The following is a 24103-nucleotide window of genomic DNA, read 5'->3' on the forward strand; positions in this document are numbered from 1 at the left end:
CTGCACCTCTGTTCTGCATATTCGTGTTGTTATTACAGCTGCAATACCAACAACAGCTCATTCAACACAGATTTTGCGACGTTCTATTTGTAATTTTGGAACCCTGTTGGAGAATGCGTGCTGCAAGCCGGAGGAGACGACGTGCTGTGACCATGTCCCACAACATGCCGGTAGCAGCTTGCTAAGCAACATGCAGCTGACAAGGTATGTTTTCAGTACAATGTACACCTTTGCCACCGGCTACAGTGGCTTGTTAAGTGCCAAAAGGAAAAATATGTTTTCTGTAGTTGGGTCAGATCTGGGACGGTTTGAATTCAGACCATAAGTGAACTTTTGGAAGCGGACCGAGACCGCCTCAATAAGAAAGTCTTGTTTGAGGATTTGTTTGAGTGTATTCACACCTGCACAAAAGTTCCGGACCAAGGGGGGAAACGAACTCTGGTCCGTTTGAAGCGGACCACAAGTGGCAGGTGTGAATACAACCTAATTTAGCTGTATGACAAGCAGCATTGTCTATATGCTAGTCCCAATTGTTACCAGGCTTTACCTTTCTTGCTGATGGCTTCAATATTTCCACACAGGATCCTTTCATGATGTTCTGAAAAGTGTACCAGTTTCTCCTGTAGTAAAATATCCACACATCATGATGCTACCACCACCCTACCTTAGACTTAGAACGGTGTTCCTGGGCTTGCAAGTTTCCACTTTTTCCCTTAGATGTAATTATGCTTATTATGGCCAAATCATTTAAGTTTAGTTTCATTAGACCACAGGACAGGTCTCCAATAAGCATTTGCCTTACGTCTGTACGCATTTCCAAACTGTAATCTGGCTTTTTATGGTGTATTTGAAATAACAGCCTCTTCCCACTCTGAGTATTTAGCCCATGCCTGTACAAAACACATTTTACAGTGGATAATGACAATTTCCTGCCAGCTTCAGCCGTGTGAAGCTGAAGCTATCTTATCAAAAGCCCACAAAGCCATGACATCATCATCAGGGTTTTCTCAAATTGTTCAAATGCATAATATCCGTATGGCATGTAAACTTCAGAAGTTAAATAAAGTATTTATATTCTCATTATTCTGCCATTTAGCAAACAGAAATTGCTTGTAATCCTAACTGGTACAGTCAGACAGTAAGAATAAAAGGTTATGAGTCTTTTTATACTGTGTATATAAATGTCTGGCTTCAACTAAATGTATTCAGATCTGCTAATGTGAGTGGACAAAAGTACTTTGATATACTCCAAGGTCAGAAGGTCAACTTCTGTGTTGTCTAAAGTGGTGATCAGCTGAACTTGCTTGTCTTCCGAATCTACACAGAGGTATGAAACAAAGCATCATAAAAACTCAATAATAACTGAAATCTAAGAGTTAATTTTGACAGAAAGTTCCGGCAATTATTTACCGACCCATGTATTCGGGACACTTCAGGCAGATCTCGCGCAGGAAGATGTTTGAGGTCATGTTGAAGGTGAACAGCCTCAGCTCGGTGCCCAGACCTTCGATATCCAGTTGGAGCACGATGACCTCCTGAGCTCCAGTCAGACGACACAGCTGCACAGACAACTGAAACATGGAAGAACAAAGGCACAGGAAACAAATGGAAAGACAAAGAAGATAAACATTAGAAAAGCCAACACATTCTTAAAGGTATGTTAGAAATCCAGGGTGAGGTACAAAAATAACATAAAACACCATGAGGATGCAAGTTTACTGGTAGAGGAGAAATTAATGGAGAAAAAAATAGATTTACTATTTAAAAGGTCTATTTAGCAAATCACTCTAATAAGATTTAAAAGGTTTCTACTCTTGCACTTGTATTGAGTGTCTGCAAATTATGATAAAATGTTACCAGAAAACAACCTCAAATTACCTATTTTTCAAGACACTAAAATAAAGCAACATTAGGCACTAAGATCTTTTTTTACCTCACTGATCTCGAATTTCATGTGGAAGTTACTCATGTTCTTCGGAGGATCTTCCTTGACCAGATTCGCTCTTTTGCCTAAATCTGCATAGCGTAGGGGCAAGGGATTGTCCGGGAAGAAAGCCTTATCTCCGATCGGAGAGCTGGGAGCATCGTAGAACAAATCCTCCTGTGACCCTGGAGGATTTCCAAAACAAAACACTAACTGTAGTATCAGTCAGCTGAAATGAGTACATTTCATTTGCCTTTACACAATGTGCAACAGGCTTATTTTAATACACTGATGGCGGAGCAAGTTGCAATTTGAGATTTTGTTTTACAAATGCCAAACAAAATCTGAGCTCAAACTGCTAAAGTAATTTGTTGGATCAGAATATATTGTTGCTAATTGTTCAAGTAAGTATTTTAACTGAGTCTCACCCAGTGAGGAGATGCTGATGGTCTCACAGGATTCAAAAATGACTGAGGAACGCTGGTCGACTAAACTCAGGTGTTTTCTTCCAGCCAGCTGAGGAGTGAACGACTGCCTCGACTGAGAAAATATAACCACAAAAGTTTAATGAAGCGCATCTCACTGAGACCCTAAAAGTGACGGTAAAGCCACCAGTATTTAGTCTGACTGGATTTTCTCAAAGTTGGTTTTTATTATTTGCCCCAGGTTTTCACTTACCTTTGTATTGGCAGAAGAAGCAGTGCTGCGTGCTGCAGGTTTGCTTTCAGGAAGCGGGATACTGTCCACCAGCTCCAGAACACTTCTGAGTTTATTATCAGATATTCGAAGAGAGAGCAGCGGGAGTTCCCCGAACATTTTAAACCTAAAGCACAGGCATTGCACCAAAATTATACTCCCTGGAACCGGACTGACAGTGTGGCTGACACACGCTAAGCTTAAGTAAAAGACTATCACTGATACTATCATAAACATGCTGGTCGATTCATGCATTTCATTTTCTTTTTGATACAATTCCACAAAATTGTATTTCTGCACTGTGTACTGCTGCATGGTTTTAATGCAATCTTACCATCTGACCATTTACTTTAAAATACAGCTCATCCCTTTACGTTTAGCCAAGCAAGGAGAACTAAACACTCACTTTGGCATAAAGGAGTCTTTCACAACCATGGCCCTGCTGAAAACCACTTTCAGATCCACGGGCTCCAGGATGTGGAGCGGAGACCGTTTCTGTTTGCGAGCGCTCTTCCAGTCACCATCTGCAGATAATCACAGTCTTTTATTTGTACCGATTCAACACAGACACCAGCAAATATAGTGATCTTATTATCAATGTAATGTCTGTTCGTGATTAAACATTTCCTTCCTAAAAATACCAAATTCTCATGATATCATATTTACACAGAATCTCAAAACAAAAATGTGTAACATGATCATATTGCTATTATTTAAAGCAAAACTATTTTCCAACTGCTGCAAAAAATAGACAACTTATTTATGATTATGGTTATAAATGTTGTGCCGTTTACATTTGATATATATATATATATAAGTAAACAAAATGTAGAATATACACCTGTTGAATTCATTGGAAGATTTCATCTGGTATTACAGAGTTTAACCTCTTTCTGCCATTTTAAGAGTATAGTACAGAGTACAATAAGCTGATATTAGTTGATTATTTAGTTGGGTTATCTTCTCAGTAAGCCAGGATGCAGTCGGCTGCCTAACAGAAATCCTGCTCATAGCTTTCCAACTATACTACTGAAACAGTGTTAGTTAAATAAGATGGACTCTGTTTCCACATCATGTCTTTACATGTTTTTGCACAACTGGAAATATTTTCAAGTAGTAAGGGTGTAACACAAGTTTCAATAAAGATCAACGACAAACTTCTTTTTTCCCTATTCAATAATGAACAACTAATTTTTCAATTCTGTGACCATAATTTTATTTTACAAATATGTTATAGCTTGGCCAGCATAGAAATGACTCCAGATTTGGTTTGATGTAGTCAATTAATAAAATCTTTACACAGCAATAAAACCACTTGATAATTGTCAGGGTTGTTGTTTGGTCATTTTTCTATAAGACTGTGCTGACATTTGATACCTAAAAATATGTAAATCACTGTGTAGTTGTTTTGAAATATAGACAATGAAGTGTTTACATTTTACTTAAATGCATTATAAAACATAAGTTTGCTGTTTGCAAACTGGTGGGAAAAGACATCTTTCATAAGACGCACTCTTTTCAACACGGTACCGGTGTGTCGTTGCATGTCTGCAGCTATAAACAATCACATGGCATCCAAGGCTGGTTGAATGCTACAGGCAGCTGCGTTTGTCTGTTTTTCTCCACTAAGATGTTTACGTCCAGCTTATAATAGTTTCAGGTGAGTAATTAAGTTCAGTGTAGAGCGAGCTATGTACCTTACTGCTGCATAAAAGGGCAGACATAAAGCTTTGGTTCAGTCCATCTTTGTTTCTCCCAGTCTCTCTAGTTGAATGAGAAACTGTAATAATTCAATTCAATTCAATTCAAAAATACTTTATTAATCCCAAAGGGAAATTAAATGTTGTTGTAGCTCATATTATGAAGGTTTCCTCAAAGAGCCGTTGTAGATGCTGATGGCTGTGAGCAAGAAGGATCTCCTGTAGCGCTCCGTCTTACAGCAGATCTGAAGAAGCCTCTGACTGAAGACACTCTGTTGTTGTAGGACAGTCTCATGAAGAGGATGCTCAGGGTTCTCCATAATATTCTTCAATTTATGAAGAATCCGTCTTTCCACAATGATCTCCAGAGTTTCAGAGGAGTCCCCAGAACAGAGCCAGCCTTCTTTATCAGCTTGTTGAGCTTTTTTAAGTCCCTGGCTCTGATGCTGCTTCTCCAGCAGATGATGGCAGAAGAGATCACACTCTCCACAACAGACTTATAGAAGATATGCAGCATCTTGCTGCAAACACCAAAGGACCTAAGTTTCCTCAAGAAGTACAGTCTGCTCTGTCCCTTCTTGTAGATGGCTTCACAATTGCATCTCCACTCTAGCCTGTTGTCCAGGTGAACACCGAGGTATTTATACTCCTCCACCACCTCCACATCTTCTCCCATGATAGAAATAGTTTTTGACTTATTCCTGTTTCTCTTAAAATCTACAATCATCTCCTTTGTTTTAATCACGTTCAAAATGAGATGATTGTTTCCACACCATGCCACAAAGCTTCTTGTCCATCTCTGATCCACCCCACGACTGCTGAATCATCCGAGTATTTCTGCAGATGACAGGAGTCTGTCTTGTACTGGAAGTCCGAGGTGTACAGAGTGAAAAGGAATGGTGAGAGTACAGTCCCCTGTGGTGCTCCTGTGCTGTAATCCCGTACAGCAGACTTTAGTTATAGCTAGAAGTCTTCTCTGCCTTGTTTTGGGGCAAAATTTTAAAGTTGCACAGTGGAACGAAGAATTATGCACTTTAAGTCCAATATAAATATTTTGCATGTATGCAGGATTAAAACAAGGCTGTATTCGTTCAGTAAAAATATCCAAATGGGCTGTACCAAGGTTATTTGATACAAATACATGTATCATTACAGCCCTAACAAATTGTCAAATAAGTATCTTTTATTGAAAGGTGTGTGTAGTCTTATTTAAGAAAGATGACTGGCAAAGTATAAAAACAGTTGGGGGAGGGGAAGTGAGTCACTCTTTGCTTAATAGACCTGGAGCAAACTCTGATTCCACTATCACCTTCTCTGGCATCTTATTAAAAAAAGACTTTAAATAGTAGGAACTTTATGACGGAAAATTTCAGCAGTTTTTAAATCATAACTTTTCAAAGTTGTGGAATACCTCGACACCAGTGACTGGAAGACGACGAATGCTGGTGGAACAAATAATGATGAGTATGACAAATAATGTTGTAAGTACCTGGTTGGCTGTAAAGGAACTGTAGGCTGCTGAGCTGAACATCAAAACTGTCATATGCTCTGGACCTGATGTCTTCCATGGTGCTGGAACCGACGGACAGCTGCGGCAAATTCTTCTTGCACTTACTGGAAATCTAAATGCCAAAGAAGATGAAGTTCAAAGATTCTCTTTGAGCCACATTTACTCTACATTTAGGGTTTCGTTCTTACCCTGAAATGACCAAGATCCAACAGCAGAATGTTCTGGGTTTCGTCGTAAAAGCCGGTTTGTGGAATAATGACGTAGGAGGCCATCAAATTCACCTTCAGGTCTAGAACTTTCTGTGTTTCGATCACGTAAATCAAACCTGAAGAATGAAATGTGAATTTATTACTCACTGCTCGTAGTGAGAAGGTTTGAAAAAACTTAGATTCCACAATGTGAACACAACTGCTCTTTTTTATGGTTGAGAAAAAAAAAATTATGTATAACTAGAAGAAAGGAAAGACGAAAGGATTGAAGGAAGGGTGGATTTTATTAAGAATTACAGAACAAATGTTGCATTCAAAGTGTCCTATACTTATTATTTTATTACATTACTCAACACACTGAATTTTATTACATGCTTTACATTTATTTGAAAAAAGCAAAGATATTTGCTTGGTCTGTATTGGACACCTCATATTTAGCTACGAAACAATCAGGAATAAGAAACCTTAACCTATTCAGTTGGTCCAGGGAGTAAGGAAATAACTAAAGGAAGAAGTAAAGAAAGGAAAGATTAAAGAAAGGATCAGATAAAAAGGGAACTATGAAATAACTTGCAACAGTCAGAAGCTAATGGTTTAAAGATAATAAACAGGAATTATATAATCTAACAGTTGAGCTTGTTCAGTGCTTAAACATGCCGGATGTCTGTAGCACAAACACCAAACAAGCCAGCTAAAATAAGGAATGTAAACACACAGCCATGAGAGAGTTGAGATCAGGCTTCAGATACTGGTGAGACTGGTCCTGATGACATGTTGTGAATATACACTCCTCAAAAAAATAAAGGGAACACTTCAACAACACAATATAACTCCAAGTAGGTGGGGACCACAGACCACTTCTCAGTACCTCTGCTTTCTGGCTGATGTTTTGGTCACTTTTGAATGTTGGTGGTTCTTTCACACTCGTGGTAGCATGAGACGGACTCTACAACCCACACAAGTGGCTCAGGTAGTGCAGCTCATCCAGGATGGCACATCAATGTGAGCTGTGGCAAGAAGGTTTGCTGTGTCTGTCAGTGTAGTGTCCAGAGCCTGGAGGCTCTACCAGGAGACAGGCCAGTACACCAGGAGATGTGGAGGAGGCCGTAAGAGGGAAACAACCCAGCAGCAGGACCGCTACCTCCGCCTTTGTGCAAGGAGGAACAGGAGGAGCACTGACAGAACCCTGCAAAATGACCTCCAGCAGGTCACAAATGTGCATGTGTCTGCACAAACGGTTAGAAACCGACTCCATGAGGATGGTATGAGGGCCCGACGTCCACAAATGGGTGTTGTGGTCACAGCCCAACACGCAGGATGCTTGGCGTTTGCCAGAGAACACCAGGATTGACAAATTCGCCACTGGCGCCCTGTGGTCTTCACAGATGAAAGCAGGTTCACACTGAGCACATGTGACAGACGTGACAGAGTCTGGAGACACCGTGGAGAGCGATCTGCTGCCTGCAACATCCTTCAGCATGACTGGTTTGGCAGTGGGTCAGTAATGGTGTGGGGTGGCATTTCTTTGGAAGGCTGCAAGACCCTCCATGTGCTCGCCAGAGGTAGCCTGACTGCCATTAGGTACCGAGATGAGATCCTCAGACCCCTTGTGAGACCAGATGCTGGTGCGGTTGGCCCTGGGTTCCTCCTAATGCAGGACAATGCTAGACCTCATGTGGCTGGAGTGTGTCAGCAGTTCCTGCAAGATGAAGACATTGAAGCTATGGACTGGCCCGCCCGTTCCCCAGACCTGAATCTGATTGAGCACATCTGGAACATCATGTCTCGCTCCATCCACCAACGTCACGATGCACCACAGACTGTCCAGGAGTTGGGGGATGCTTTATTCCAGGTCTGGGAGGAGATCCCTCAGGAGACCATCCACCGTCTCATCAGGAGCATGACCAGGTGATGTAGGGAGGTCATACAGGCACGTGGAGGCCACACACAATACTGAGCCTCATTTTGACTTGTTTTAAGGACATTACATCAAAGTTGGATCAGCCTGTAGTGTGTTTTTCTACTTTAATTTTGTGTGTGACTCTAAATCCAGGCCTCCATTGGTTCATAAATTTGATTTCCATTGATGATTTTTGTGTGATTTTGTTGTCAGCACATTCAACTTTGTACAAAACAAAGTATTTAATGAGAATATTTCATTTATTCAGATCTAGGATGTGTTCTTTGAGTGTTCCCTTTATTTTTTTGAGCAGTGTATGTGCGACTCACCAGTGGCTGTGCGGTCTCTAAACTGCTCCAGTTTCATCAGGGTGGCGTTGGTAAGCTCATCCAGCTGCAGCTCATCTGGAGGCCTGAAGAACTCTGACATGCTGTTCACTGTTATCTACACAAACAAACAAACCAAATAGACTTTTACAGTTCCTTACAACAGAATGCTTACATCTTACACTGTTTCATATCTTTTCACATTAAATCCACCAGCTTCAATGTACTTAATAAGAATTGTCTGTGATAGATCACCATAAAGCAGCATAGAATTATGAAGTAGACGGCAAAGGATCCTTCGTTTCCAAAATCACCTTAAAAATAATATCCAAAAAATGTAGCACGTGTTTGCATTTAGGTCCTTTTACTCTTGAAATCCCTAAATAAAATCTAGCAAAACCTATTCCCTTTCCCAAGCTCTGAATATTTCGGGGAGCTCTTTTTAATTCATTATCCGACATGTTTTAGCACAACTGCAAAACTACCCAGACATGACTGTCCACCTAAACTGACAAGCCGGGTAAATAGAGCATTAATAAAAAACAAAAAAAGCCAAGAGGGTCATGGTAACTGGAGGAGCTATAGAGATCAACAACTCAGGTGGGAGAGTCTGTTAATAGTTCAGCTAATATTTGATGAACTTTATGAACCTGGTCTCAATTGAAGAGTGGTGAGATAAAAACCATTACTGAAAAGAAGCCATAAGATATCCTGCATTCTGTTTGCCACGAATCATGTAGGAGACACAGCTAACGTGTTGAAGAAGGTTCTCTGGTTAAAAAACTGAATGTTTTACAAAAATGCAAAACTTTATGTCAGACAGAAAACAAACACTGCACATCAACCTGAGCATATTATTTCCACTGTGAAACATAGTGGTGGCAGCATCATGCTTTGGAGATGGTTTTCTTCAACAGAAACAGAGAAGGGGGTAACAGTCACTGGAATGCAGATAAATACAGGGCAACCCTTAATTGATAGAGGTATGGAAAAAAGACTGGCTGACCCTAAACATCCAACCAGAGCTATAATGGAATGGTTTAGATCAAAATATATTCACATGTTAAAATGGCCAAGTCAAAGTCCAAAACTAAATTGAACTGAGAATATGTGGTTAGACTTAAAAATTGTTGTTCACAGATGCCTTCTATCCAAACTGTCCAAGTGTGCGAAGCTTGTAGAAATATACTCAAAAAGACCTGCAGCTATAGCTGCAGCAAAAGGTAGATCTACAAAGTGTCTACTCGTTATTATCATTACTTATTATTATTACTTTGTGATCGTCTGTCACATAAAAGAACATTAAAATACATTCACGTTTGTAATTGCTACATGACACTATGTGACATAGCAACCACAGCATCACGTGACAGCATCACGTGACAGCATGTGATGTACAGTAGCAACCACAGCATCAGCATCACATGCTGTCATGTGATGCTGTCACATAGCAACAGGACTGCATATTATTTATACAAACACAAGCGCACTGAAGGCCATCACTCACTGCATCATAGATGATTTCCAGCGGCTGTGACTCAGCGTGGAGCCGCTGGTTAGCGCTGCCATCCAGCGGGTTGGTCTCAAACAGGATGCAAAGCAGAGGGGTTCCTGCTCCTGTGGCGGCCTTTCTTGATGAAAGGAGCGTTGGTGCTGGCCTCTTAGTGGCCAGACCTGTGACCTCAAACAAACTCAGCTGGGCAGTGACTCTAATAGAAAGGTTCAAAAGGGAAGGAAAAACCCGATCTGACCATGCTTTCACAAAAATAAAAATCAGAACTGTAATTTGCAGCAGAATACATACAAATGAAAACAGAAGATGACCAAAAAGAGTTTAGACATACTTAATGGCTTGTGCTCCAGGTCTCTGTGTGAATGTTGACTTTAGCTCCCCCACAGTCAGTTTGATGATCTCGTTTTTATCCTTCTTGTCTTTGATGGACACAGACAATCTTTCCATGTGGAAATTGACCTTCATGTCCTCAAACTAAAAGCAAATGACATTACAGTTTGTATTTTTAACAAGCATACATACTTGACCATCAGGATCTGCAGCTGGCGTTTACGCTCCAGTTGACTGATTAATGTTTAACCCAACTGGTTGTGCTGTAAAAACGTTTTATTTACTATCGCAATAGAAAGAAATCAACAAAATAGTCTTTTCAGTAATGTTTTCAAATACCTATATACCAAAAATCAACTGAACTGAAACATAAGTACTTGCTTATGTTAGCCTGCTACATTACAGATGCTTTGGAAATAATATATCGTTATTTCAGAATTTTCCTACAATCTTTACTTTTATGCAGGCTGATATGTTTTTGTTTCAAGGATCTCTGATGCTGTTTTTAAACTGGTAAAAACATCACATTGTACAGTAAGAAAGTGACATTTGGGCTGAATTAAGGACGTATTAAAAGTCTATTAGTAATATTTACTCTAAACAGTGAGAAGAAAAAATTCAAATATAGTCTAATATCGTTGTTTAAACCTTCCATTGCAATATCCAAAACATTTGTTTGAAATTAAGCATTTTTCTGTTATTTCTGAGTCATAAACTTTTAAATTTTTAATGAAATTGAGAACATTTAAAACTTAAATTCTGTACCTGTCTTAATTTTAACCTGCACAAATGCAGTATAATTTTAGAGCTATTTTGACAATCTTTCAAATGAAATTGTACTTTGACACACAACTCTTTTAAAAAGGTTGCTATCATACTTAGCTCTTTAAGCTGTATTTCTTTAAAAGAAAGAATAATGCTTGAATTCTTAGTAAACCTTAGTGAGTATTCAAGCAAGGTCGACTTTTTCCCTTGACGTTTTTTTTTAGAAGTTTCATACTCGGCTTTAATACAGCAGCGTGGCTCATGGGTCAACTAGAGGGGGACTGAGGGGTGAAGCTGGAGCTCATTACAAATTTAAGGGCGCGTTTGTGGTGTTAAAAAGCGTGACTCACATTCTTTGGCAAGTTGGGATTAGCTGCAGTTTCACTGTATCCGATGGCAGTGTACAGATTGGCTTTCTCTTTCACGGTTAACAACTCATCCAACGCTGCCACAAAGAAAATAAAAGGGACAAAAATTGTAAACGGCAGAGACATAAACAACACATTCCCTACTGATGATATAATAACTAATGTCACACTTTTGCTCCCCTACACAGTCTACTGAAAGTCTGGTCTTACTTCCAGTCTTGACCTCTTTAGTCTGTGTCTCAGCCTCTCCTCCCCAGTTCCACATCCAGCTTAACCAACCCTGAGACGCCTCCTCCTCCATCTTCATCCCTGGACGATAAATACGCAGCCCTGCCTTGCTCGCCTGGGGAACAAATACAGTCAAATGCTTGAACACATACATTTAGTCACATTGTTGTAAGACCGAAGAAGTTGCCAACAACAGAGCCTGATGCTAGACTACTAGATTTAACCAACGTTAGTACTTGCTCTTGCTGTAGCTCAATTGGACGTTCCTGCCTACAGACAGGCTTTATTTCCTGTGTTAAGAACTGTTTCACCAGTAAAATAAACACAGATTATAACACTGACCAAGCTTACTGGAATCCTTACGCTGTGTATTTTTCCTGCTTCTAACACACCGGCTTTAAAGACAAGATGTTCACTTCCTGCCTAACGTATCCCACCTACTAACACCTTTCAGGATGCAGAGAGAATCAGTAATATTTACTACAACTAGTCATAATGTTACGCCTGATCAGTGGATGTGACAAAATGTAAACGTGCAACACATCAACGAGAAAGGGTTGCATTGGGAGCCTTTCAAACTCATGACTGAGGAATATTCCTGGAGTCTTAGGAAGTCTCATAAAGCATAAAATGACAGCTACTCTGATTTAACATTCATGCCCAGATAGATCTGGGTCAGCAGATAAGACATAAAACACCCCAGGTTCTTACCTCCACCTCAGCTTGTTGTCTGGCCAATGTGATGTTGAAAATATCTAAAGACTTTTCTTTACCCTGGGAATAAAAACAAAGCCTCATAATTATAACTTTTATTTTCTTCGATTAAATCATGACAAAATGATGCAACAACAGAAGAAACCTGCACAAGCATTAACTTTACATTACTTGCTAACAATCAATAACAAAAGAATGCATTTTTGAGCAATCAGTGGGTCTTTGCCAACTTAAACCCTGTTCACTTCGGTCTCACCTCTAGCTGCTTGAGCAGCTCCTCGTTGGCCTTTTTGTTAGTGATCTTTGTCTTGTAGAGCTCTTTGTAACACTTCACCGATTTCCGGTGGCACCGTATGTGTTTCCATGACCACATGTGGAGATGTGGCTTCACATCCACCTCCAGGATGCCTGTGATCACATACTTCCACCTGGAATACAGGAACATACGAGCGCACAATTATCTTTAGTATCAGTAAAACTAGGTGCACAGCAGGCAGTGGTGGTAAAATGCACCCAGGTGTAGTCTCACCATATGTGAGCATTCCCGTGAACGTGGACTTCAGGTCTGTACTTTCTGTATGGCAGATTTCGTGACATCATATCCACTGAGCCTAGCAGCTCCAGAATACTAATGTACTAGAAAGACAGGAAGTCAGTGATTACAAAGCAGCAGAGTGTACTGTAAAGATCTTAACATCTAATGGTGTTTCCTTTATTTATCTTAGCATCTTCCAGTCAAACTTTGACATGACTAGAAACACACTAACCTGAGGTCTGTTGAGTTCTATAGCCACCTCGCTGAGGTTGACCATCAGGTCCACTTTAGGAGAAGAGAAATCCACGTCGGACCTGGGATTCATTCGCAATTTGGCATTCGCTGATATGGGACGAAAAACTGGCAACAGGAAACACGTTTTTTTAAGTGCAATGGATTTTATATAAATAAACGATCAGAATTTCTAACAATATGGAACATATTCTCTTTTGCAAGAATAACTAATTTAGAAATGTTTATACTAGTGGTTGCAAGGGAAATAAAAAGGCTGATAAGATTTTCTAAAAATCTGTGAAAGTAGTGGTGGTGAGTATCGCTTTGAAATAAATACATACAATGTTTTCCAAAAGTACTTATTCCTCTTAAACCTTTTAACATTTTGACAAGTTATCACCACATCTTTAACCCTTTGTATTGGGGTTTTATGTATTAGATCAACCCAAAGTAGTGTAAAACTGTGAAGTTGGAGACTTTTTTACTAACTAAAATCTGCAAAGTGTGGCTTTTGCGCAGCCAACTTTGCACATCTAGCGGCAGTAATTTTTACCCATTCTTCTCAGTCAAATTGCTCAGTCAGCTTGGATGGAAAGCATCTGAATGGTCATTTTCAAGTCTTGCAACAGATTGTCAAATGTCCATCCCTTTGCAGCTCTGACTGTATGTTCAGGGTCATCTTGCTGAAAGGAAAACCACCCCAGGCTTAAGCTTTTCGAAGCCTCGAACAGGTTTTCTTCCAAGGATTGCCCCATACTTCCCAACAACTGTGACCAGTTTTGCTGTTTCTGCTTTAGAACATCGTGCTAACAGCATGATGCTGCCACAAACATGTTTCGCTGTACAGATGGTGTTTTATGGTTTGATGTGCAGTGTAGGCTTTCCACCATACATAATATTTTGTATGAAACCTCATCTTTGGTCTCATCTGACCCGATCACCTTCTTCTGCATGGCATGTGGTATGCTTGGCTAGTGGCAACCTGTGACTTCTTAGTTATTTTTTTTCCAACAATGGCCTATTTCTTGCCCCTCTTTCACAAAGGCCAGCCAACTGATTCTGCCACATAAGCTGTGGATTCTCTACAGTTCCTCCAGAGTTACCATGGGCCTCTTGGCTGCGGCAAAGAATAATGCTCTCCTTGCCTTGCCGGTCACTTTAGATGAACAGCCATGTTTTGATTGGTTTGCAGTTGCGTCAAGCTCTATCTACGTTCTCTGACAGGCCCTCGCAAAACAGATGTATTTAGGGGGCAGAATACATATGCACAGCAAACATTTCAATTTTTTATTTGCAATATACACTGAAGAATATATCAGATGTATCTTCCACTTTACAGTTCTGTGCTATTTTGTGTTGGTCTATCACATAAAATCACAATTATAATAACTTGATGATAAAAGGAGGAAATGGGTCACTCACTGAAGTCATGGCTGACAGGAACAGAAGGTCGGATTTCCATGCTGCTCTCAAGACATCGCTGTAAAAACGGAAAAGAAAACACATTATCTGTTTTCATGTGACTTTTTAGTCCCTTTTTACATCCTACTTTTCCATCAGCCATATTCAAAAAGTTTACCAACAGTTTTCGGATAATTTGCAAAAGAGACTATTATTGGTTTTGTTTCTTTTTCTCCTTTTTAAATCCATTTTAATTTTGCATAATCCAATTTAAAAAGAGGACAATGGTAAAGTCAGCCAGGTAACAATTAACAACCCACAGCACAACAATCCGGTGACTCACCCGGGCTTCATCTGCACTGTGGTTGGAGAAGAGAACCGAGTTGACATTCCAGTAGGCAAACAAGTTGTTCAGCTGAACCAACTGACGACAATCAAAATACACACAACTTAGTCATGAAGAGTAATGAAGGTGTTCACTGTGATGATTCAAAGGGCTGAGTGTTTGGACCAGAGCCCAGAGTCAGGAAACTAGTAAAAATGGTTCCATGAACTACAGCTAATTCAAAGTGATTTATAGAACTAAACTGACTGGCTTAAATTATCACAAAGCTTAACAAACAGTACACAGCATGACTCAAGAAGCATTTGTGATGAAAGTGTATACAAGAGTTTAATTAAATGTATTACCTTGAAGAAAAGCTTGGAGTGTTCATCCAGCAAAGTGGGTTTCCAGTTATTATCAGCTGTCTGTACAAGCATATTATATTATATTATATTATATTATATTATATTATATTATATTATATTATATTATATTATATTATATTATATTATATTATATTATATTATATTATATTATTATAAGATATAACAGATTACCTGAAGGCTGAGGTTTTTAAGCGAAACTCCAAATGACAAAGGACAGTTTGGATTAGTGATCTGTGGAAAACAAAAGAATCAACTAAGAGATAAACAGAGACATTGTTGATTAGTGCTACTGATTATCAGCTGAAATACTCACATGATCCTCATAGCGAACATGAATGTTAGAGATCTTGACCTGTAGGTTTTTGATCACTTGAGTGACGAGCTTTTCCACAAAGGTGTCCTGCTTTTCTAGCTTTGGATTCTCTGTCAAACACAAACAACAATAAATATAAACATTATTTTCCTCGTCACTTGTTTTTTTTAATTAAGGTTTTACCTGCAGCCTACTTGGAGAAACTTAGGAGAGGATGTCTAAAATCCTGCAGAGGAATAGCCTGGTTTCCAGCCTCAAGGTGTACTGAGGTTTTTAAGTTATTGCTTCGAAACTATTTACAATTTCAGACTCCTACAGACTCAAATTAGCAAAGTCCTCAGTTTTTGTACTATTTTTGTAAAGGTTCACTATGAATTTCCTTTCAAGGTCGAGCTTTAAATACAGTCCCTGCAGAAACCTACAGGAAGAAAGCTAGAAAGGAAGAAAAAAAGGACAGAAAGAAAGAAGAACGGACAAATATTGCAAGGAAGGAAGGAAGGACAAAACGTAGGAATGTAAGGGAGAAGGGAGCAAGGAAGGAAAAAGAGAAGCAAAGAAATAAAGAAAGGGAAGAAGAATGGAAAGAAGAAGCAACAAAAGGAAGTAAAGAAGTAAGAAAGAAAATGAATAACTATAAAGAAGAAATGGCAGGAGGAAGGAAAAGAAAGCAAAGAAGGAAGGGAAAAAGAAAAAAACAAAAGGGACGAATGGTAGGAAGAATAAAGGAAATAAGATGGATGGAAGGAAGAAGAGAAGGAAGCAAGACAGAAAGGAAAGATGGAAGGAAAAATGTTGGAAGGAAGGAAGAAAGAAAGTGTGGATAGAAAGACATTTAGATGGTGTAAAAGAGGATGGTGTCTGGAAATCTAAATACTTTTCCTGACCTGGAAAATCATTTAATCAAATCCCAGAACAATCTAGAAACCTTAATAGGAACCTTGTGAGATGCCAGAGAAAGCTCCAGAGTGACTGGAGTTTTACAGAATCGCAATGTTGCCCTTCCCCAGTGGCTGCTGCGCACTGCCATTCAGCTGGCTAAAAGAAAGGTATTACAATTTTCCCCTCACTAAACAGACAAATGTGTCTCTTCAGAAATATCTCCAGTTCCAAAAATAACAAATAGTCATCATATGGAAACGTACCCTGAAGGTAACACCGATTTAAAAATACGGTTGCCAGGCCTCAGGTTGTTAAACAGCTGACTGCAGCCTCTGGTTGAGCAGATAGCCTGACTAATTAACCAGCTATATTAGCATGCTATACTTGTATTACTCTATAAGGAAATAAACAACATTATTTGCAATAAACTACTACCAAATGTATTTGGTCTTTAATTTTTTTTTTATCAAAATGATAAATAAACTTAATACATAAAACTATCATAAGTAACAATCATTGCTGCTATTTTAGTAGCAGTATGGTGAATATTTGTTTTAACTATCGCTTTTAAAAATCTTTAAGATCATGCTCTACATTACTTTACATTTTTGTTATAAATACAATTACTCCATGAGGTCGAGGTATTTTAACTCGAGGTAATCAAACATACCTAGCCCTGCAGTGATGGCTCCATCCTTTATTGACTCAAAAATAAGCTTTATTGAGGAAGTTCAAAGCTCAATGTGAGAAAACCTGCTCCCTGGCATGGACACATTCTTTAAGATAATTTTGCTCTACCTCGATATTTTTGCAAACCAGGAATCACACACTGCTCTCCTTTAAATTAGCGCTTAACTGCTACTATTATATATAAAATTTCAATTTAAAAAGAAATATGAAAAATGCTGCTCAAAAGACATATGTACAGTTTAAATTAAAACTAGTAGCTGTTAAGAGTAAAGCACCCGCATGCTGGTGAAATATGTAAAGTCGTCAATCAGCACTGCCTGAACCAAAATAGTTTTTTGGTTTTGAATTTAGACTTTTCCAATATATTTTTTATATGTATACAGGCCCTTCTCAAAATATTAGCATATTGTGATAGAGTTCATTATTTTCCATAATGTCATGATGAAAATTTAACATTCATATATTTTAGATTCATTGCACACTAACTGAAATATTTCAGGTCTTTTATTGTCTTAATACGGATGATTTTGGCATACAGCTCATGAAAACCCAAAATTCCTATCTCACAAAATTAGCATATCATTAAAAGGGTCTCTAAACGAGCTATGAACCTAATCATCTGAATCAACTAGTTAACTCTAAACACCTGCAAAAGATTCCTGAGGCCTTTAAAACTCCCAGCCTGGTTCATCACTCAAAACCCCAATCATGGGTAAGACTGCCGACCTGACTGCTGTCCAGAAGGCCACTATTGACACCCTCAAGCAAGAGTGTAAGACACAGAAAGACATTTCTGAACAAATAGGCTGCTCCCAGAGTGCTGTATCAAGGCACCTCAGTGGGAAGTCTGTGGGAAGGAAAAAGTGTGGCAGAAAACGCTGCACAACGAGAAGAGGTGACCGGACCCTGAGGAAGATTGTGGAGAAGGGCCGATTCCAGACCTTGGGGGACCTGCAGAAGCAGTGGACTGAGTCTGGAGTAGAAACATCCAGAGCCACCGTGCACAGGCGTGTGCAGGAAATGGGCTACAGGTGCTGCATTCCCCAGGTCAAGCTACTTTTGAACCAGAAACAGCGGCAGAAGCGCCTGACCTGGGCTACAGAGAAGCAGCACTGGACTGTTGCTCAGTGGTCCAAAGTACTTTTTTCGGATGAAAGCAAATTCTGCATGTCATTCGGAAATCAAGGTGCCAGAGTCTGGAGGAAGACTGGGGAGAAGGAAATGCCAAAATGCCAGAAGTCCAGTGTCAAGTACCCACAGTCAGTGATGGTCTGGGGTGCCGTGTCAGCTGCTGGTGTTGGTCCACTGTGTTTTATCAAGGGCAGGGTCAATGCAGCTAGCTATCAGGAGATTTTGGAGCACTTCATGCTTCCATCTGCTGAAAAGCTTTATGGAGATGAAGATTTCATTTTTCAGCACGACCTGGCACCTGCTCACAGTGCCAAAACCACTGGTAAATGGTTTACTGACCATGGTATCACTGTGCTCAATTGGCCTGCCAACTCTCCTGACCTGAACCCCATAGAGACTCTGTGGGATATTGTGAAGAGAACGTTGAGAGACTCAAGACCCAACACTCTGGATGAGCTAAAGGCCGCTATCGAAGCATCCTGGGCCTCCATAAGACCTCAGCAGTGCCACAGGCTGATTGCCTCCATGCCATGCCACATTGAAGCAGTCATTTCTGCAAAAGGATTCCCGACCAAGTATTGAGTGCATAACTGTACATGATTATTTGAAGGTTGACGTTTTTTGTATTAAAAACACTTTTCTTTTATTGGTCGGATGAAATATGCTAATTTTGTGAGATAGGAATTTTGGGTTTTCATGAGCTGTATGCCAAAATCATCCGTAATAAGACAATAAAAGACCTGAAATATTTCAGTTAGTGTGCAATGAATCTAAAATATATGAATGTTAAATTTTCATCATGATATTATGGAAAATATTGAACTTTATCACAATATGCTAATATTTTGAGAAGGACCTGTACAAGGAAAAATTTTATCAGTGGCTAAGAAAATGATTAAAAGGTATAATCCATGTCGCCTATTGTTCAACAGAAATATTTCAAAAAAATAAACACATAATTGTTTAGGTCTTTTTTTTCCAAAATACTAAATAAAGAATAGTATTTTTCACGCTCAGTGCATATTTGATCTGAAATGCTAAAGACAATAGAGCAGGAAAGCTCTGGGCTGCACGTGAACTCGTATCCAGCTACATCATAACAGAACGGTTCTGTTTTTTTCCATTCATTTTCAAAGCTTAGCTAAGGATGTCACTGAAACGGTTGAAAATGCTTTTACACAAAACATAAAAATTGTTGGGGACACACACACACACACACCCCCTCTCTCTTTAAGAATCAAAGCTGAACTCTGACCTTGCTCTGCAGCCTTGAGCTTTGTCTCCTCAATTCGCTGAAGCTCCCTCTGACGAGCCTCCTGTAGCTGCTTCTCCTCCTTTTCTGCATCGAACTTTATACCTGGAATCAAAGCGACACAAAACAAAAACATTACACCCTTTGCTAATATAAACAAGGGGAAGCAAAGGCTATGTCATGCGTTACTAAAACTGTACTGAAAGGATAAATTAGTCAGAGGCCTATTTTGGCACAAGTAGGGGCTGTACCTCTTGATTAACATAACTATACATCAGACTGAAGATGATGTTTTAAAATCTTCAGGGTTCATTAATTATTAAAACCTGATACTAAAACATAAACTGGTTGTAAAATGTTGTAATATGAACAAACATTTGTTTATGTGAGTGGTCCAGATATATTATTATCGATGTTTCTGTATTTTCAGATTGTATACATATTAATCTATTATTACAGCAAATAATCTATTGTGATTTGCTACAATCCTGTTTTTTAAGGCTGCTTCTACAGAAAGCAATCTAGACAATGAAAATCTTAGCATCAGCTTGAAAATAGGTCTCTTTAAACTGTTTAATAATTTAAACATACATTAAAATTCTGCTAATCTCAATGTTGTTAGGCTACTGGATATTAGTGCTTTTTTTGACATGGTTGATCTTGCAGGACAGGTTCTCTGACACAGTAGTAAATCGTCTTTGTTAACAGAACCTCTGTGCTTCATTGCACTTGCTGAATCTTTCTCATAGCATTTCCATATTTCCTGTGGAGTCCCCCAGGGCTTTATACAAAGCCCAACCTTTTTAAACGTTTGTTTATTCCATCTGGATGTTGTAATAAAGAACGTAGCTTCCATCAGTAAGCAGATAATGTACAATTATATTTATCTCTAACTTCCCATCTTCCAGGATCTGTTAGGTCTTTGCTTAACTGCCTTAACGACATACATTTTTTACAGTTAAAGACATAACTGAGATGATTGTATTGGAAATAAAATGCACAAGAAGGATACAATAATGTATTTAAAATCTATTTTCTGAAAGGATAAAAAAATAGGTCAGAAACCTTAGATTCACTTTTGAAAGTAACCTTAGCCTTATTTGCCACATCAGTAATGTATTCAATGCAGCATATTGCCACATGCACAACATCATCAAGGTCTGGAGTATACTGTGTAAAGGCAAATGTATTTTTACAGCATCATTCATACACAAGGTAATTTAAAGTGCTTTACTTGAAAATAAAAAAAGAGACAAGAGAATGATTTAAACATAGCCTGGACCACTGCAATGTCATCCTTGCTGGTCTAAGACATCTGTAGCAAACCTCCATAGAGTTCAGATACCACTGTTTGAATTTCTACATGCATACATACATGCAAAAGGAGAGAGAACATTACTCCAACACTTAAATCCCTCTACTGGCTTCCTGTAGCTAGACATGATTTAAATATTTCATTACTTGTTTTTAATGTCTTCATGCCTACTCCTCCCTTTTTCAATCTTTTAAAACTCACTTTTTTGATTTAATTAGACTGTATTTTCATTGTATTTTAATTTTATTTTGTTTATTTCTCTGCTTTTGTCTTGTATGATATATATATTTGGTCTGTAAAGCATCAGTTTTCTATAGCTGCTAGCTAATTGCCCTTTATTTTTAGTTTTATTCAATATTTATTTTTAATGTGTCTTTTTTTGAGTAAACCCCTTTGAAAAATCTAGTAGTGAAAAGATGTAATAATAATAATTATTATTATTATAACACGATGGTATGCTTCACTGTGTATTGATTCCAGTACTTCAGGATCTTACTTGCTGTGGGGACGATAAGCAGATAGACACCATCTAACGTGGCCTCCACTGACTTGGTGTAGATGTCTGTCCATGGAATCTTTAACTCCAGACGTCCTATTACCAAAACCACAAAGTAAGAAAATGCTCATCTCAAAAAGAAAACAGGATTACAACAGAATCACATGAGGCAAGCAAATTTACCTATGTGACCAGCTCTCACTTTAAAAGGGAGATCAAGTTGACTCTGCAATACAGAAATAGAAATATGCATTACACACAACGATATCATCCATGTGAGAGCGTCATATTGGGCAGGTTTCAGTCACATATTTAGCTGTAACTCACCAAGGCATTTTCCTTTATTTCAAGATTTTTCAGAACAGCATCACCTAAAATGACAGCAATATTTTACATGTAGACGCACAAAATTGCTGTTTTGATACGAGACTCAAATAAACGCTCTAATACCCGGACATAACATTTAATCACGATTTGCTGCTCTAGTCCTATACACTAAACTGTGGACCACAACCATTGATAAAACAGATATTTACATCCATTGTATAAAAATATCTCTCACCGTCTGACATTAAATCAGTATAAACCTCTATTAGTCTTTTATTATTAATTAGACTGTTTGCTAATAGTTATTTTCTTACAATTCAGAAGTTTGTAATGTGTACATTTCTTTACTATTTGGTAGACTTGCCTTTTAAAACAGTATTATTATGGGTCAACACAAGCTTCTCACAGTAGTTTGCTTGAATTTTGCCCACTTCCTTCAGACAAAACTGAGTCAGGTTGTTTGGCTGTCTTGCTGACAGACACCATTCCAGCTCTGCAAACAAGTTTTCTATGGACCTGAGGTCAGGGCTTTGTGATAACCAGTGAAGATTTGCTGTTCTTCAGCCACTTAGTAACTAAATGTCTATTTAGAAGACCCTATGCAGCCTAGGTTTAACTTCCTGGCTAATATCTTGAGATGGTGCTTAAATATTTCTACATAATGTCTTTCCTCATGATGGCATCCATTTTGTGAATTGCACCAGTCCCTTGTTTTGCTGGACACCCACACAACATGATTCTACGACTCCTGTACGTCACAGTTGGGATGGTCTTCTCAGGCTTGGTCTTTGCAGCCGAGCACTTCAATTTTACTTTCATCAGACCAAAACATATGTCCCAAATTGCATTTGCAACCTATACTATGGCTTTTCAAGATGATTTTAGAGTAATAGCTTCTTCCTTGCTGAGTGGCATTTCAGAACATGATGGTACAAGACTGATTTCATTGTGGATAATGGCACTCTCTTACCAGCTCCTGCCAGAATCTTCACAAGGCTCTTTGTATTTGTCCTGGGGTTGTTCTACACAATTCTTCTCAAAGCAACTTCCTCCATGGGACGCAGTACTTGCCTCTATCCTGAATGGTATGATGTGTGGACATTCCCGTGGTGTTTATAACTTGGGTGTAATTGTTTGAACAGACAGCGTTGGCAACGACAGGCAGATGGAAACCCAAGACATTGCAAGAGTTCCTCAGTTCTTTCATGATATCTTGTATATATTTTTAGTGCGTTTAGGACGTGCAATAAAAACTTCACAGATGGAACTCAAATCATGTGATTAATGTTTTAATCAGAAGCTTACAAAGTAATGACATCATTATTTCTCAAATGGGTTTAGCGAATAGTAAGCTGAGTGTATGTAAACCTCTGACTTTGAAAAAAAAAAAAAAAAAAAAGATAAAAAAATCTGCCATTCTCACATTTAGCAAGCAGACGTGATTCTGGTGACTTCTAACAGCATTTTAACAAGTTGTCTGATTCATTGTCAGACGATGAAAAGCAAACGGCTGTGTCTTTTGACACATCTTATGTAAATATCCGGTTTCATCCCTACATGCAAATCCAAATCAGATGAACGCAGATCAAAATTAAGATACAGGCTTTATCTAATTGGAGAGTAAAAATATTTAGAACATCAAAAATTGTATTTCTGCATCTGATCATGTCTGCAGCAGCCAACAATTTATCATTTAATCAGCTGTAAACACATATTTTCTAATCCTATCATGTGTCCGACAGGTTATTGGTAACTGTCAAAGAACTCGTAATGAACCTAAGGCTAGCCTTAACCTTGCTCTAAAGAAGGGCGGGACCATTAACTGATCCGTTCCCACAAACTTAAGACCAAAGTATATCCCGAATTAAATACAATAACACGAGACAATGTCTGCATTAAAAAAGAAATAAAGACGCTTCTTATTTCATCTAAAACATCAGTGATAATATACTACTGGTAAATGATAAACGAGGTAAAAAGTGACACTGACAGCTGGGAAAGCCTCCCAGCACATAGGACTGGTGGCTAACATTTACTAGCATGTAGCATGCTAGCTGGGCTAGGTGGCTGGTCAAAGACAAACACAAGTTCGGTTACCTCCCCATATGCCAAGTTTCAGCTGCGATCTGTCAAGGTTCACAACGTAGTCCCCTAAAAACCGATTGAGGACGTCAACGACCACACTTTCAAAGATCATTTTGACGCTGTTTTCATCTGTGAATCACCATGTTTACATCCTGTGGACTTCTTGAAGCTCCACGTCGGATTTAGTAAGACGTATAGCAGCGGGCAGGGAGCAGGTTGCGTCACGCCGTAAATGCTGATTGAGAACATTGTATGGCAGGTCGATGTAGCATATATTCGAATGCCACTGATTTTGAGAACTGGAGGCCTGTTGTCAGAATTAAAACTGGAGTTATCTGAAGCAACATTCAAATAACCGTAAATTTGATGTTATGATTTCTGCGTCAGTGATTGTATTAGTAAATAGCTGATTATGTATTGAACTATTGTTTCAGGAAATTTCATTCTGTTTAGTCAGTCATTCAGTTAGTTAGTTACATTCAGTTAGTTAGTTAGTTAAGCAGGCCCACAAAGTAAGACAAGTGAATATTGAGTGTTGCAGTTCTATATTT

General features: G+C 38.8%; 1 protein-coding gene across 4 annotated transcripts in view; it reads right to left on the reverse strand.

Annotated features, from left to right (window-relative positions):
- Window positions 1–23720, reverse strand: part of vps13a (vacuolar protein sorting 13 homolog A) — a 60815-nt gene extending 37095 nt beyond the window's left edge. For 3 of the 4 annotated variants that reach the window (XM_047380757.1, XM_047380755.1, XM_047380754.1), the window contains exons 1-27: window positions 23565–23719; window positions 21468–21511; window positions 21324–21366; window positions 21141–21236; window positions 19333–19434; window positions 15378–15487; window positions 15236–15295; window positions 15044–15103; window positions 14697–14777; window positions 14375–14432; window positions 12951–13078; window positions 12713–12819; window positions 12440–12611; window positions 12181–12243; window positions 11452–11584; window positions 11224–11318; window positions 10110–10252; window positions 9773–9974; window positions 8269–8383; window positions 6019–6155; window positions 5810–5942; window positions 3027–3144; window positions 2603–2747; window positions 2353–2464; window positions 1934–2109; window positions 1415–1571; window positions 1238–1317 (exon numbers count right to left, since the gene is read on the reverse strand). In XM_047380757.1, the coding sequence (XP_047236713.1) occupies window positions 1238–1317; window positions 1415–1571; window positions 1934–2109; window positions 2353–2464; window positions 2603–2747; window positions 3027–3144; window positions 5810–5942; window positions 6019–6155; window positions 8269–8383; window positions 9773–9974; window positions 10110–10252; window positions 11224–11318; window positions 11452–11584; window positions 12181–12243; window positions 12440–12611; window positions 12713–12819; window positions 12951–13078; window positions 14375–14432; window positions 14697–14777; window positions 15044–15103; window positions 15236–15295; window positions 15378–15487; window positions 19333–19434; window positions 21141–21236; window positions 21324–21366; window positions 21468–21511; window positions 23565–23664 (2970 nt within the window). In that variant the 5' untranslated portion in view covers window positions 23665–23719. Of the gene's footprint in view, window positions 1–1237; window positions 1318–1414; window positions 1572–1933; window positions 2110–2352; window positions 2465–2602; window positions 2748–3026; window positions 3145–5809; window positions 5943–6018; window positions 6156–8268; window positions 8384–9772; window positions 9975–10109; window positions 10253–11223; window positions 11319–11451; window positions 11585–12180; window positions 12244–12439; window positions 12612–12712; window positions 12820–12950; window positions 13079–14374; window positions 14433–14696; window positions 14778–15043; window positions 15104–15235; window positions 15296–15377; window positions 15488–19332; window positions 19435–21140; window positions 21237–21323; window positions 21367–21467; window positions 21512–23564 lie in introns of all 4 variants that reach the window. The other variant, XM_047380758.1, reaches the window with a different exon arrangement.
- Window positions 23721–24103: the final 383 nt, after the last annotated feature.

The sequence above is a fragment of the Girardinichthys multiradiatus genome, chromosome 12 (assembly GCF_021462225.1).
Source record: "Girardinichthys multiradiatus isolate DD_20200921_A chromosome 12, DD_fGirMul_XY1, whole genome shotgun sequence".
NCBI classification, from domain to species: domain Eukaryota; kingdom Metazoa; phylum Chordata; class Actinopteri; order Cyprinodontiformes; family Goodeidae; genus Girardinichthys; species Girardinichthys multiradiatus.